Genomic DNA, 15,227 nt, shown 5'->3' on the forward strand with positions numbered 1-15,227 from the left:
TTGAAACAAAGGGGGCAGCAGCGCAGGATTCCTGGGGAGCCCCACATCCGCCTGTCTGGATGGGGAGCGGCTCTTTGGCACTGACTATGACAGGCCAGGGTTGTCAGGCTGAAGTGACTAGAGCGCAGGGCCTGTGACGAGGAAGAGGCTGCTGGACAAAATGGGGCCAAAACATGCTCAGGCCCAGCCACTCCCCTGCTCCGGGAAGGGCAGAAGCTGTGACGTGGACAGGTAGGAGGGGATGACCCATCTGAGAGACCATCCGCCCAAGTGATGTGACCCCCAGCATGTTCCATACAGCCCCTGCCAGGAGCCAGCGGTTTGCATGGGATTCAAGCTTCCAGCGACACACGGGACTCCTTGGGTTTCTATTGCAACCGTTCTGCACTGAGCACTTGTCCGATATGCTGCTGCCGGCTGTGCCAGCCCCGCCTACCCTGCAGAGCCCGCGCCATACCCACACGACGTCACACCCGGTGCTCGTTCCGAAGGCGTCTTCCCACCGCTCGCCCTGACGATGTCACGCTTGGTGCTTACTTCGGCAATGTCACGCCACGGTGCTTGCTCCCGGGGGCGGCGAGCTCTGCCAGGTCTCTGTCCCCGCAGATCCTCTCAGGGTGGAGGCGAGGGCCGATGGGCCTGGGGTGGGGGAGCCATGGAAAATAAATGTCTGAGATGAGTCTTTGAGGAGACATGGCTGACGTTGCATGCAGAATTGATGTCCATTTAATTCTCACGCACTCCCCTTCGCAGGTGTCTTGGGGCAGGCTGGGAGAGGAGGGGAGCTAACCAAGGGCCCTGGGGCCTCTCACCCCAAGACCCATCCGCCAACAAGGCCATTGCACTGGTTTGAGACCCAGATTTCCACCTGGCCTTCCCTGCTTTCTCCACTTCCGTGTCCATCTCTCCCCTGTGGTCACTGCTGGCTCCCTGTGGACTGAGAATCCGCATCATTGAGGGGCCCAACCCAGTGAGTCTCCCTGGACCCTACAGGAGCGTGTGGCCTGGTTTAGGGGGTGGCAGTGGTGTGTGTGGGAGGGGGGCATTTCTGAGCTATTTGTCTAGTGACAATATTGGCCAGCCCCGCACTCTCCCAGCCAGGCCCCTTTATTCTCTCTCCCCAGCCCCTGGGAGCAGGCTGATATGACTTGTCTCCCTAACCGGGGAATGGAGTGGGAGGGCAGGTCCCACCAACCAGCTGGGGTGAGGAAGGCAGACAGTCTGCTACTCTCCAAATCCCCTTTCTCTTGCCCTTGCTGTCCTCCTCCCCCTGGCAGCAGACACCATCTTAATTGGTGCATCAAACAGGCCCTCTGGTTTATTCCACTCTCCTGTCTGCCTGCGTCTCTCCAGGCCATGCTCTCATTGCTGTGCACGTTGGCTGAGCGAGAAAAGTGGGGCGAGATCATGCAGCAGTTGTAACAGCTCATCCTGCCGGGCTGGCAGTCCCTCCCAGCAAGAGTAACAAAGGCAGGAGGAAGTGGCTCATGCACTTGTGAGGTCACCTCCCAAGGAGAGCAAGCATCTGGGCTCTCCCTGGAGCCCTGGGGACCAATGCAGGGAGGCCTGGAGCACACAGGAGGTTGTGGCTTGGGCGTAGGGTTGCCAGTGGTCCCTTATTACAAGGGACATCCCTTTTGTCATCTCTGGGCAACAAGATTGGGAGTTGCTGAGTGCTGCAAAGAGCAGCAAGAAATCCCCCTGGCAAGTGTAGGTGAGTACTGCTGATTATTATTAATAATGATAATATCAGGAGACAGGGGTGCCAAGAAAACAGTCCCTTATTTTTTAAATATCATGTTGGCAACCCTACTTGGGAGGTGGTCACGTCAGCTCTCTGCTCTTTCTGCACCAGGGAGGGTGGGAGGCTGCTGCTGCACTATCAGGCTCTGCCTCGGTTTCTCCCTCTGACGTGGTCCCAGGCAGCACAAGGGTGACCCCAGCTTGTGCAAAGGAGTGGAGCCTCTCTCCTCCCCCAGCGCCTGTGAATCGCTGGAGGCCCTGTTCCCATCTGTTCTCTGCTACACCAGTTGGCAGTGTGCGCGGGGAGGAGGCCAAGGGATTAAAAGCCTCTCTGGTTTAGCAATTCCCTCTGTAATTAAACCGTAGGGCCCGGGCTGCTGCTTAACTCTTTCCAAAGTGTGTGGCAGGCCAGAGGCTGCTCTGGCAGGAGCGGGAAGGGAATGGCTGGCTTAGAAACCCCCTCCCCAATACATAATGGCAGGGAAACTGCATGTAACTCACTGCCAGGGGACTCCAGCAGCGCATCCATGCCTGGCCTGAGCAGGGTGGGGGTGTTCTGGGACATGGAGAGGTACTGTGCTCTCGGTGCAGGGTGAATGGGGGACTCTGCACAGGCAGCCAGGGGCCATTCTCATACATAGCAGGTGAGGGGCACGTTTCCTTGCAAGCTCTGCTGCCCTCCCACCTGTTGGCATCGGGTGGGGTGCCTATGGTGATGCTCCATAATGACATCACTGGAGGTGCTGGTGGTGATGGCCATCGTGTTTGTTGCACCTTGTGATGAGGTCATAACGGAAGCTCATCCGAGTTGTAACACTGTGCACTGGCTGGTGCCATATTTAGTGCATCATAGTCTTGGCTTGTTCTGCTGGCCTCACACCAGGAACTTATTCTGATGATGTCACTGTGTGTAGTGACTTCGGATTTGTGCTCCCTTTGATGACGACGTGCCAGAGTTCATTCTGTGCCCTTTGGCTCAGGGCTTGTTTTGACGTCATCACACAGAAGGTTCACCCTGATGATGTCATCACACTAGTCATGATCTCCCTAGGGATGTCCATTGGAATTATGGCATTCGGTGCTCAGCATATCGGCAGCAATGCTCTAAAGAGTGCCAGTGGGGCAGTTCTCTCCCCAAAAGTGCCAGGCCCTTTGAGGGTCCAGTTCCCACGGCAATGGGCCCATCTCATGGATGGGGCTTTCAGTGTGGCTACCCTGGGAAGAAAAGGTGTAATATGGATAAAGCAATGGGCTTGGCAGTCAGGGCTCTATTTCCAGCTGTGAGAAGGGAGTGGTGTCTAGTGGTTAGAGCAGGGGAGACTGCGTGGGAGTCAGGGCTCTGGGGTTCTATTTCTGCCTCTTGGGATGAGTGCAGTGTAGTGGTCAGAGCAGGGACTGGGAGTCTGAAGACCTGTGTCCTGTTCCCATCTCTCCCTGACCTGATGGTGTCAATAATGCTGAGTGATCTCCCAAGGGACCTGAGCGCACTGATGTTCCTAAAGCACTTTGAGATCCTGGGACAGGAAGGGCTGGCAAGGGGAAGTGTCAGATTTCCATGTTTGTTGCTCCAGATAGGGGCCCATTTGACAGCCCTGTACATAGGCTCCCCTGTCAATGTTCTTGTTTCTCTTCTGTCAAGCCGCAGCACTAGCCTGGTTGGATGACTCACTGCCCTTTGGGAGCTCAGGGAGGAAGGGGGAATCCCGTCTCCCACTCCTGTTTCCTTTTTAGGACAGTTCCTCCAGGCCACTCCAGACTTGGGGCTCCTTCCAGCACTAGAATCCTCCAGCAAGGCAGGCGCTGCGTCTCCTCAGCACCCTCTGGACAGCAACCATGCAGCAGCCCGCCAGCTAAAATAAACGCCATCCTCCCAGGCCCCTGCTCCGCCCTGCAGATGTGGAAGAGCTGAGAGCTTAGCCTGCAATGGCGGGGTCAGGGAGGGATAAAGCAGCCAATCCTGTCAGATTAAGAGCCGGTCATTTCAGGCTGCTGTGAATTAGACACTGTCAAGTGAGGCGCTTGGGTAAGTTTAGACCAGATGCTCCTGTTGGCTGCTGGCCAGGTGAACGCTGCCGTGCTTAGGCCAGTGCTGCTACGCTTGGCAGGGCCTCACGCTCTCCCCCCCCCCCCCCACCCCAGCTCCGCTTTCCACAGGCATCTCCAGCTGCTTGCAACTCTGGAGTGGGAGGCCAGGGCTTGATTCCGCCCGCTAGCTGGGATTTCCCTTTTTCCAGGAGACAAAGACGCCCTGTGACTGAGGCGAGCAAAAAAGCCTCAGAAATGCCACCCCTGGCTCCAGGCGTTGGAGGCAAAGGAAGCAGGGGGGTGTTTCAGGGACTGATGGTGGCAGAGGGAATACTTCAAAACCAGCCCTGCAGCTAGTCAGTGAAATGAGTTTGGTGGAGGTTAGGCCAGTTCCCACTCATTCTTGTTCGTATTACCCAGTGCCTAGGAGCCCCCGTCATGGATCAGGACCCTACTGGGCTATGTGCTGCAAAAACAGACCAAAAAGCCAGTCCCTGCCCCAAGGAGTTCACAGTCAAAGCAGGCCTTGTCCTGCCCCGCTGTCAGTCTCATCAGAGCAAGCGCCACTCTGGGAATCAAACATGCCTTGCATGTCCCTTCTCGTCCCAGGATCTCAAGGACCTTAAAGGCAGTGGGCTCAGCCACCCAGCCCCTCTGATGCGGGAGCTGCGTACTGCTGTCCTCTAGCTCTCACAGCAAGTCCCTGACAGAGTTGGGAATGGGACCCTGGTGTCCTAACTCCTAGACTCGTTTCCTTCTCTTCCCCCTCAAGCCCCCATGCTTGAGATGAGTATGCTGCCTTGGTGGGGGGCCTCACACACTTTCCAAGGCCATTGTGCTTCTGGAAAACAGAAACAGCTGCTGTTCTATCTCCAGCACAGCCTGCATACCCCACTCCCTCCTAATCTCTGTCCCTGGTGCACTCAGCACTGGCTGCATGCCTCTCCTCTGCCCCATGCTTTCTCTCCATGTCTTTCCTTCCCCCCCCCTCTCTCCTTCTCACACACCTTGGTCTTCCTCCCTTGTGTCCCTCCCTTTCCTGCTCCCCCTTTCCTGCCTAGAACAAAGCCATCCTCATTCTTTCTCTTTGGGCCGGGATTCCTGCTCACAGGTGTCCCTGGGCTCTGGGTGTAAGGCAGCGGCGTGCCCCTGCCAAGCCAGGTAGTGTGTGAACATAGGGGGGTGAGGGCAGCCTTGTGCTGTGTGGCTGGTTGGATGCAGGGGAGGCAGAGTGCATTTCATCTGGAGTCCCTACATCAGTGTTAAAAGGAGTCCTCAATAAACTGTTGGCAAGACATGACTGGGTGTGTTGATTTATGGGGGGATAGAGTGGGGGGTTTGGGGGAGGCAGAGCTTGTTGGGAGCTAGGCAGTGCTGATACCCCCACCTGCCATTTATCGAGTACAGAGGTCAGTGGCAAGGGCCTAAGTGGGAAAGCAGGGTGCTGGTGCCCTTTCCCTACCTCTGAGCTCCTTGACTTCACCAAGGAAGCTCTGGCCTGGCTGTTGTGAGATGGCAGGCGTGAGGGTTTGGGGGATGCTGCTAGGCCTGGTTCTCCCACTTTTCGAGGGGGAGTGATGCCATTTTGTCCCTGGCGTGACGACTGCAGCAAGGGGGACATGGTGGTGGGCTGGAAGAGCCCATGGGTTTTCAGACCCACTCCCACCCACCAAGGACCCCAGTTGGGTAGTCCCAGGGAAAGGAGGGCAGGTCTAGAAGGGTGAGGAAGAGCTCTCAGATTTGAGTGCGGAGTGATTGATGCTCCTGCAGGCCCTGCCTGAGGCTGACGCTACCCCCTGTAACCTCACTATCCCCACCCCATGGAGCAATTCCCCAGGGGAAGCTGGCACTGCCCTGCCCCCTGTCAATGCCCCAGGGGCAGCTGGCACTGCACTGCCCCCCTGTCAATGCCCCAGGGGCAGCTGGCACTGCCCTATTACCCCCTGCCAATGCCCCAGGGGCAGCTGGCACTGCCCTGCCCCCTGTCAATGCCCCAGGGGCAGCTGGCACTGCCCTGCCCCCCTGTCAATGCCCCAGGGGCAGCTGGCACTGCCCTATTACCCCCTCCCCATGGAGGGGGTCCAGGGTCACTGGGGTGTCGGGGGTGACCATGCGCCCCGGGGTCAGCGGGCCCAGTGGGGACACGCATCCCTATGGAGGCCCCTGGAACCCTGCAACTCTTTTGGGCACGGGGCCACTTTAAGGAGTAGCTCCTCCTCCCGGCCGCGGGCAGCCTGAATGAAAGCGATCCCGCCCAATGGAAGATGAGCGTCCTATCTCGGCTGGCCAATGGGAGCTGAAACTTGCCAGCCTCTTCCGGGGCGGGAGCTGAAACTGCCGGGGAAAGACGAGTAAGTTTGGGGGGTCCTGACCCCGCCCTCACCGCTCCTGGGCCCCTCCCTCTGCCCCCCAGGTCCTAGCCTCCCCCCCCCCGTGCTCACCCAGCTCCCGGGGGGCTCCCTCTGCCCTCCCTGCCCCCCATCTCCTAGGGGGCTTCTCCCTCTGCTCCCCAGCTCCCTTTCCATGCCCACCCAGCTCCTAGGGGGTCCATCCCTCTGACCCCTTTCCATGCCCACCCAGCTCCTAGGGGGTCCATCCCTCTGACCCCTTTCCATGCCCACCCAGCTCCTAGGGGGCCCATCCCTCTGACCCCTTTCCATGCCCACCCAGCTCCTAGGGGGTCCATCCCTCTGCCCCCTTTCCATGCCCACCCAGCTCCTAGGGGGTCCATCCCTCTGACCCCTTTCCATGCCCACCCAGCTCCTAGGGGGTCCATCCCTCTGACCCCTTTCCATGCCCACCCAGCTCCTAGGGGGTCCATCCCTCTGACCCCTTTCCATGCCCACCCAGCTCCTAGGGGGTCCATCCCTCTGACCCCTTTCCATGCCCACCCAGCTCCTAGGGGGTCCATCCCTCTGACCCCTTTCCATGCCCACCCAGCTCCTAGGGGGTCCATCCCTCTGACCCCTTTCCATGCCCACCCAGCTCCTAGGGGGTCCATCCCTCTGACCCCCAGGTCCTAGCTTCCCAGTTCTCAGGGTGTCCCCCTCCCCCATGCCACACTCTGATTCCCCTCCCCTGCTCTCAGGGACTCCCCCTTTTTCTTGCTCATCCCAAAGAGAAGTGTCAGTGCGGAGAGTTGGGGATATTTTGGGAGCAAACTTTCCACTATCACCACCCACCCTAGTTATCTCCAGTGTGCTGGAGAGTTTGCATTTTAACCTCACTGCTGCCCTCCCCCAATAACCCACCTTCTCTGGCACTGGGGAGGAGCACTTGAATATTTGAGTGTGGGAAGAAACCTGCCTTTCTGGAGCCCCCATGTCACTGCCCCCCCATCCTGCTATCTGTACCCCTCTGGTCCCCCAGCACCCCTTTCTGGGGCTCTCAGGTCACCATGCTTCCCTGCCACCACAGCCCTCTGGTGCCCACCCATCGCTGCGCCTTGTGCCGCTGACCAGTTGTGGGGTTTGGTGTGTTGCAGCCATGGCCTGTGGTGCTCTGGCAGAGGAGCTGGATGCTGTGCTGAGCGGGAGGGGTTGGGAGGTGCAGGAGAGGTACGACTCTGCCCCTGTGTCCCTGCACCCTGTCAGAGTGCGGAAGACCGCCTGCTACATCGTCTTGGCTGTCCTGCTCAATGACCAGGTGAGGGGTCCCCTGTAGCACTGGCTGGGGGAATCAGAGTAACTGCTGAGGGGTTTCCTATGGTGCCCATCACCATGGCATCCAGTCACTGCAGGGTGAGTATCCACAGTCCAGAAAGCGCTGAGCACTCTTGTTCTCAACATCAGGCTCCTTCAAGCCATCTTAGTTTGGGTCCCCAGAATGACTGGCCACTCTTGAAAATCTTAACCTCTGTTTTAAAATTAATTAGCACTTGTATGACCCTCTTAACAGCTTTGTTTCAAAGCACTTTTACAAAAGTGGGGGGAAGTATTCTCTCCATGTTACCTTTGGGGAAAACTGAATCACGCGGAGATGAGAGGTGACTTGCCAAATGTCACAGTGGGTCAGTAGCAGACCATGGAATGAGACCCAGCTTCCTTACATGTGTTATTAGTAACACAGTTAGCTTATTAAAACAAAGCTCCTTTAACAACCAAAGCAGGTCTACACTAGAAACTTTTGCTGGCATAGCAACATCAGCTAGAGGTGTAATTTTTTTTTTTTTTTTTTTTTTTTTGCCCAGGGTGGATTGATTTAAATCAGTCAGCAGGAAACCTCAATTTAAAGGATAGATTTTAATCTGGTTTTGCATATGTATGTTTTAGTTATCATCCTTTTGTTAGGAAAGTTCTCATTGGTTAGTAATGATGAAAACGCTGATTTGCAACTAAATGCAATATTTAAGTAAACTTGGTTCTTCCTGCTAACCAGGAGAATAACATATTTAAACAGTTTTTTATAGATTAACGTACATGTATTTAAATTCTTAGTTTTTACATTTTTTTATTTAGAAAACGGTGAATGATCAGGCGTTTTTTATACAGTAGAACCTCCGAGTTACGAACACCTCAGGAATGGAGGTTGTTTATAACTCTGAACAAACTGTTATGTTTGTTCTTTCAAAAGTTTACAACTGAACATTGACTTAATACAGCTTTGAAACTTTACTATGATGAAGAAGAAAAGGCTGCTTTTAACCATCTTGATTTAAGGAAACTGTTTCTGTGCTTGTTTCATTTACTTTGTCAAATCCTTTTTTTAAAATTCTCTTTATTTTTTAGTAATTTACGTTTAACGCCATACTGTACTGTATTTGCCTTTTTTTCCCCTTCTGCTGCTGATTGTGTACTTCAATTTCCAAATGAGGTGTGTAGTTGATCAGTCAGTTCATAACTCTGAGGTTCTACTGTACTAGAAAGTGTTTCTCAACAACTGGTCCATGAACCGGTGCCGGTCCCTGAGATCTCCCTGACACAGTTTAGAGAGGCAGAAAGCTGGTCCCTGGCATCAAAGAGGCTGAGAAACACTGTCCTAGATGATTTAATTTTGTTACTTGTGATTTGTGTCAAGCTCTATTTGGCTGGAAATTGGAATTCAAGTAAAAATGCACAAAAAAGCATTTTATAATTGTTTTTTGTTAGTTAAATAAAACTTCCTTAAATGAGTTGAGAACGGGAACCAGAAAAAAAAGTTTATCAAAACATGTTTTGTATTTCAAACCAACTGGTTTACGAAACAAAGGAACTATCTGTTGTTAGTAAACTGAAGTGATTTTTTTCTGATCCCACGTCCTTCAAAACGTTAGAACTTGTAGCTCTCATCTTTACACCTAGTTTTTATTTGCAGATTAGAAGGGGGAAGACAAACATTCATACTTTTACCACTCCTGTTTGGTTTCTTAGCTTTGAACTGAACTAATTGAAACGAAGTAAATATTCTCTCTCTACCTGCTGTAGTCAATGATTTATTTTAAATAAAATAAAAGACTATACTGCAAAAGGCTGTCAAAAGATGGGTTAGCACTTCAGCAAACTCTGGCGGCAGGTGCTTAGCCAGTGACTTCCACTGTTTCAGTGGTTTGACTTTATTTTAAACCATGGCAGCAAACTTGTAATACCTAATACAGTTTGTAATTTAATTTAAATGATTTTAGTAGAGCATAGTAAGATTAGGCCTTTATCAGAGGCTATCATCATTTCAAATTTTTCTTTTTAATTATAAACCTAATTTAAAATTTAATGTATTTAAATTAAAATCTCATTTAAATAAAACTTATGATTATTTTATTTTTCTAATATATTTTTATTCACCTTAGTATTTGCAGCATTTCTCTGCTGGCAAAAGCCCTAGTGTAAATGCAGTTTATACTGGCAAAAAAAGTACTTTTTTTGCCAGTAGAGCTGCTTTTGCTGACAGCAAAAGCATAAACTGTACCAGCAAAAACACTTTTGCTGGTATAATGTGCATCTCCACTAGGGGGATTTTTCTGGCATAGCTCTACTGGCAGAACCTAATGTCCTCTTCCCTGCTTCTAAGGCCCTGAAGTGCATACCATTGGTGCTATGCAAACAATACAGAATGATGATGTTGCCCCTGGTTTGGAGTCTGTTTCTAGCCATTCCAGTTGTTATGAGCTAGTCCAAAGAGTTTGGTGGCCGATGTTCTGTAGGGGAAAGTATCTGTGTGTTTAAAAACTGTTTTCGTTGTCATTTTAAAAAACTACTAAGGAATGTTTTGGTTGGGTTTATCTTCTTTTTCCAAAGCCTAAGGGCTGGGTTGGCCAATGTCCTTTTGAGCACAGAAAAGGGTAGGCGGAAGAGCAGAAAGAGCTGGATGGTGGGATCTCTCTGGCTGTGGAGTACCCTTCCAAAGGAAGGGGTAGCAATCATATTGCCTGGGCCATTTTAAATACACAGTAGCGAACGGGGTGGATGAATTCGGTGGTTCCTAACTGATCTCACTTTAGGGCAGACACCTCTTAAGTTCCCATGGAAACTGGTGGGACCCACATCTCTTGGGACGCTGAAGACTGGACTGGAGAATTGGCCTGTAGGGAAGAGTCTTGCGGGAGGCCCTACGTTTTGTTGTAGCTTTGATTTTTGTGGGCCCCATGCAGTGAGGTGATCCAAACGGGGCTGGTCCCTGCCCATTGGGATGGCTCCATGTTGTGTGACCTGGGATTTTTTCCCCTCTCTCCCAGAACGAGGTGCTGATGATGCAGGAGGCCAAGCACGAGTGCTATGGGACGTGGTACCTGCCTGCCGGGAGGATGGAGCCCAATGAGACCATCCTGGAGGCCATGAAGAGGGAGGTGAAGGAGGAGACAGGGCTGGAGTGTGAGCCCCTCACTCTGCTGGCAGTAGAAGAGAGAGGCCCCATCTGGATTCGCTTTGTCTTCCTCGCTCGGCCAACTGGTGCTTCCCCTTTACTCCTACTTCCCGCCCAGTGGGACTAAAATGTGTGGGGATGGCAGGGGACACTGCAAGCAGCAAGCTCAACCCTGGGCATGGGGCAGAAGGCAGAGAAGCCTTCTGGGTTTCCCCCTGGAGCTAGCCAAAGGAGGCGTGTCCGTGTGGGGCTTGTCCAGCTTGGTGGCTCCAGTTCTGAGCAGAAAGAAAAGGGAAGGTGCCCAGAGGACCTGCTCTTCCTACTGCACATGCGCGTGCACACACACGGCATCTTGTGCTGGGCTTGCACCATAACTGCCCACTGAGTCCAAACTGCTTTTGGTGCAGGAGGGGTTAGAACTGGGCGGGGGGAGCTGCAGGTCAGAAGGGTGCTGTGTTTGGGGAGCTGCAGCTCATATGGCTGCACTGGCAGAGCTGTGGTGGTAGCGTGCATGACAGGGTCCTTGCCCCTAGCCTGTGCATCCACTCCATCCTTTCACAAGCACTCCCAGCTGTGTTAGTTGAAGAGGGGGAGGTGTCCATGTTTCCAAGCTCTGGCCATGGTGCTACTGCCTATTGTAGGGATTATGAAGGGAAAACCAAGGATGTTTTATACCCCCAAATCCTCATTCCTCCCCTGGAAAAGAGCCCCCAGCTGCCTCCTTAACTCCTCCCTCCCCCATCCTCTAGCACCCAGTGATCTGCAGACATGTAACATCCCTGCCAACCCCTTCTGTGCCCCAAGCACTGCTGCCCAGGCCACTCTGAGGGCACACTCTGTTTTCTGCCTAGGTGGGACCTTGAAGGCACCCCAGGATGCAGATGCTGAATCCCTCCAAGCCAGGTGGTGGGACAGAGAATCTCCTGTCCTTCCTCTGCGAGCCCGGGACATCCTGCCCCTTATGGACCTTGCTGTGCGATATCGAGACAGCCCATCCCACCCAATGACCTTGCCGGAGGAGATGCCCTGTGCCTTGATCTGCCAGAGGCTCCTGGCTACGTTCACCAATGGTGCCGGTGACTTGTGGGTGCTACTGAGTGCTGTAGGGGCCCCGCACCTGCCGGTGTCTGCCCGCACCACCTCCCCCTGCAAAATCCAAAACAGCATCCAGGCGGCAGCATGCAGGCTGCTGAAGGAATGCTGCCTGCTACCTGAAGTGACTGTCCGGGCCCACGGGGTCCTGGGGCTGCAGCACCTGGGCAAGAATGCAGGGAAATCTGACGGCGTTTGCTTCAACGTGCTGCTGACGGTTACGCAGGGTGGCCAGAGCACCCAGGAGACACCACCAGAGCTGCATGGTGAGAGCTTCCAGTGGTGGAAGATCGAAGAGAGCAGCTTGAGAAGCAGAATCCTCCAGCGGCTCAGCTCATCATCTGTTGTTCCAATTCACAGCTACTGACACAGGTAAGCAGTTCTGGCTAAGCCCCACTCCTAAGGCATATCTGGTCCCCACTTCGCTGATGGGGAAACTGAGACTGGCTGGCCTAAGTCCACAAAGCAAATTATGGCAAAGCTTAGAGTAGAACCCAGGAGTCCTGCTCCCAGTTCTGGGTTCATTTACTGGGACCTGATTGGTGGCCTCTTTCACTGACTTACTAGGATGATGGTTGTCAGTAGCAAACCCTATAACAGTGGTTCTCAAACTTTTGTACTGGTGACCCCTTTCACATAGCAAGCCTCTGAGCGCAACCTCCCCCTTATAAATTAAAAACACTTGTTTATATATTTAACACCATTATAAATGGTGGAGGCAAAGTGGGGTTTAAGGTGGAGGCTGACAGCTCGCGACCCCCCATGTAATAACCTCCTGACCCCCTGAGGGGTCCCAACCCCCTGTTTGAGAACCCCTGCCCTATAATAATTCCAGGTGAGCCCTTGCTAAAGCCTGTTGGGCTACACCGTTACCATGGATGGAGAGGGTGTCACGGTGCCAGGTGTGCTGATGCTTAAATATTGCCCTCTCGCTCTTCTCCCACAAGGTCCCATTGAAGCTTGGATTCAGCGACCTCTCCCTAGGCCTGGGACACGCTCCACCCTGTTACGTCCATTGGCTGTCCCCACGCAGCCATCCTGAGGATGATGCATGGCTTCCCCGCAGGGCACGTCCTACCCAGTCGCTGCCACCCGCAGACCTATTTCCCCTGCACGGTTATGGAAGGGTGAGTGGAACCCCCTCACTACATCAAGCTGAGGGGGGCACGCAGCACCACCATGGGGGGGTGACTTTTCGGGACTTGACCTGAAGTGACCTTTGGGCAGACTGCAACTCCTAAAGCTGAAGTTCCAGCGTCCGGGGCTCTTCCCTTCCATGGTACCGCATGTCCCCGATGCGGGATGCAGAGAGCTGGCCAAGGCAGCTTGTTTACAGCTGGAGCCTGGAAATAAAAAGGGCCGTTTCTCTGTAGTGTTGAATGTTGTTCCTTGCTGGGATTAAAGCAGGGCTCTGTTTGGAAGCATAATGCAAAGTTTATTAGACATGGCAAATGTGATGTGGAGAATGAGTCAGTCAGGCCCGCTGGGCTCGGTTGGAAGGCAGCAGCGCATTCCTGTTTCTTTTGCTCCCTGCTCTGGGGATGGGGCTAAGAACACGGTGCCCTCCCATGCAAAGTACTTTCCGTACAGCCAAGCCTCATACCCCAGGAAGGCTGATAGTTCCCCCAACCAAAACATGGGAATGCTAAGGCACAAAGAAGGAAGTGACTTGCTTAAACTCTCACAGCTGGTCAGTGGCAGAGCTGGGAATACAACTCAGGAGTTCCACCTCTTGGTCCTGGGTGTGGAACTGTTCTGACCTGGATGGAGCCTGAAGTTTGCTGGACTCTGTAGAGCTTTTAGCTTCACAGCTGGGCAAGCTGCTCTCATTTTTTTAAAAGGGAACCAGAGGCCTCCCTCTGCTGCTGGCCTGAAAGGGGGTTGGACTGTCACGTTTCACATGAAACAAGCTATTGGCAGTGGGAGCAGCCCTATGTATGCAGGAGCAAATGTTCCAGCAGCTCTATGGTCAGCTTGAGGTTTTGCTCAGAAACGTAGAGTACATGTCTTTGTAAAGCTCTAGAGGAGCCCTCGTGCCGCAGGGGACAGCAGGTTCTGCTGGTCTCCAAAACATGCCTTGAAAGCCATAGTCCTGGTTCCACCTCCTGCCTGAGCCCTGCTGCGACACTGAGAACCACACTCTGCCTAGCAACATAGGAGTGGTTAGCTTTCTCACCCCAAACTCCCATTCAGCCACAGAAAGCACAGGGCCTTTCAGCTGCCTTGGCAGTTCCACAGGGGAGGGAGACATACTGACTGATCATGCCCCAGTCAGTGCCTGTGATCCATGTGCTTTCTCTGCCGTTGCAGCAGGGATGCTTCCTCCTTTTCCAGAGCAGGCTCCAGAATAGAGCCGGGCAAATCGATTGGTTCAATTCACTCTGACAAATTGTTTCAGCTTGAACCAAAAATGAAATCTTTGACAAATTGAAAATGAAACCAATGCGGGGTCGGATGAAAATTTTTATTTTTGAGCCTTTGTTTTGTTAAATTGTAAAAATTTAATGGAAATTTCAAAATGAAAAGTTGTTTCAAATCAATGTTTTAAAATCCCCCAAAATTTGAAATTTTTTTTTCAACTGAAGCAATTTGGTGAAATCAACACAAATTCACTGAATCTGCATTTCCCCCCCCCCCATCTAAAGTCCTGGTTGAAAGATTTCGCCCAGCTCTACATAGCACAGGCTAGAGTCCTGAGGGTCGTTGCTGAGCAGGCTCATGCATTTCTCCTCCTCCTGTGCTGTTCTTGACTCCCTTGCAGTGTTGTTTACTGTGAAATTTCTGAGCAAGTGGTTTCACTGACCCAGAGTTTTGTGCCTGATGCCAAAACTTATATTAAGCCTGCAAGCTAAACAACGTGTTATCATGTTGTGAGAATGCTAGGCACGGCGAATGCGCGTCACAGGACTCTGGAATGGATAACTGGGTAGGATGGCAGGAGAGAAAGGAGACTGCTTTTCAAAGGGAAATCACTGTGGCTGGGAGCTGCTGGCTCAATCTGCACCCTTGAAAACCAGGCCACATAGGTAGGTGTCTGAACATGGAGTTAGGTCCCCTGTTTCCAAAAATCTCAGTTGCTGTGTTCCAGATGCAGCTCCAATTGGACTCCATTCCAAAGTTGAGAGGGAAATGGGCTGACATGTAAAGTGTGCAGGCCGAGGCACCCAGTGATGTGTGGATGGCCAGTCTGAGCCACGTTAGAGGGGCCTGATTTTTTTCAGAGGGCAGCTGCTTGGCCCTTCCTGAAGGTCAGGGTTCTTCTTTAAGGGGTGTGGGCACCCCAAGTCACTGGTCCACTCTGCAAATCTTAGCAGTAGGCCCTTCCAGGTTGGAAACTGTGTGTAGCTTGTAGGGGGTGGGATGTGCATCTGCCGTGCTCTTTGTAATACATGTACCTCTTATTAAAATCAGGCAAAGCCCCACCTATACTCAGGAAACGGTACAGGGTCTGCATGTGTTACTGGTACTGCATCAGGAATCTGTCTCCTGCGGTGGCTCACATACCTGATTCTGCACCCTAACCGTGCGCCAGGGATTCACATTCTCCCCTGCCTTTTTTCAGAGCAGTTGTTTAAACCTGTCCAGCCTTAGTT

The 15,227-nt window shown here is 52.8% G+C and overlaps 1 protein-coding gene across 3 annotated transcripts; it reads left to right on the top strand.

The window, feature by feature from the left end:
• The first annotated feature begins 6,020 nt into the window (after positions 1 to 6,020).
• NUDT18 (nudix hydrolase 18) lies at positions 6,021 to 14,924 on the top strand. 3 transcript variants are annotated; one of them, XM_039527566.1, is made up of 5 exons: positions 6,023 to 6,119; positions 7,253 to 7,413; positions 10,415 to 10,628; positions 11,394 to 12,006; positions 12,582 to 14,924. In XM_039527566.1, the coding sequence occupies exons 2-4, from the start codon at positions 7,255 to 7,257 to the stop codon at positions 11,999 to 12,001; spliced, it is 981 nt and encodes a 326-aa protein (XP_039383500.1). In that variant the 5' UTR covers positions 6,023 to 6,119; positions 7,253 to 7,254; the 3' UTR covers positions 12,002 to 12,006; positions 12,582 to 14,924. The 3 variants fall into 3 exon arrangements, with proteins under 3 accessions (XP_039383502.1, XP_039383500.1, XP_039383501.1); XM_039527568.1 differs by lacking the exon at positions 7,253 to 7,413 and having other exon boundaries at positions 6,021 to 6,119; XM_039527567.1 differs by lacking the exon at positions 6,023 to 6,119 and having other exon boundaries at positions 7,370 to 7,508.
• The last annotated feature ends 303 nt before the right edge of the window (positions 14,925 to 15,227 follow it).

Source organism: Mauremys reevesii, linkage group 2 (genome assembly GCF_016161935.1).
Source record: "Mauremys reevesii isolate NIE-2019 linkage group 2, ASM1616193v1, whole genome shotgun sequence".
Taxonomy (NCBI): Eukaryota; Metazoa; Chordata; order Testudines; family Geoemydidae; genus Mauremys; species Mauremys reevesii.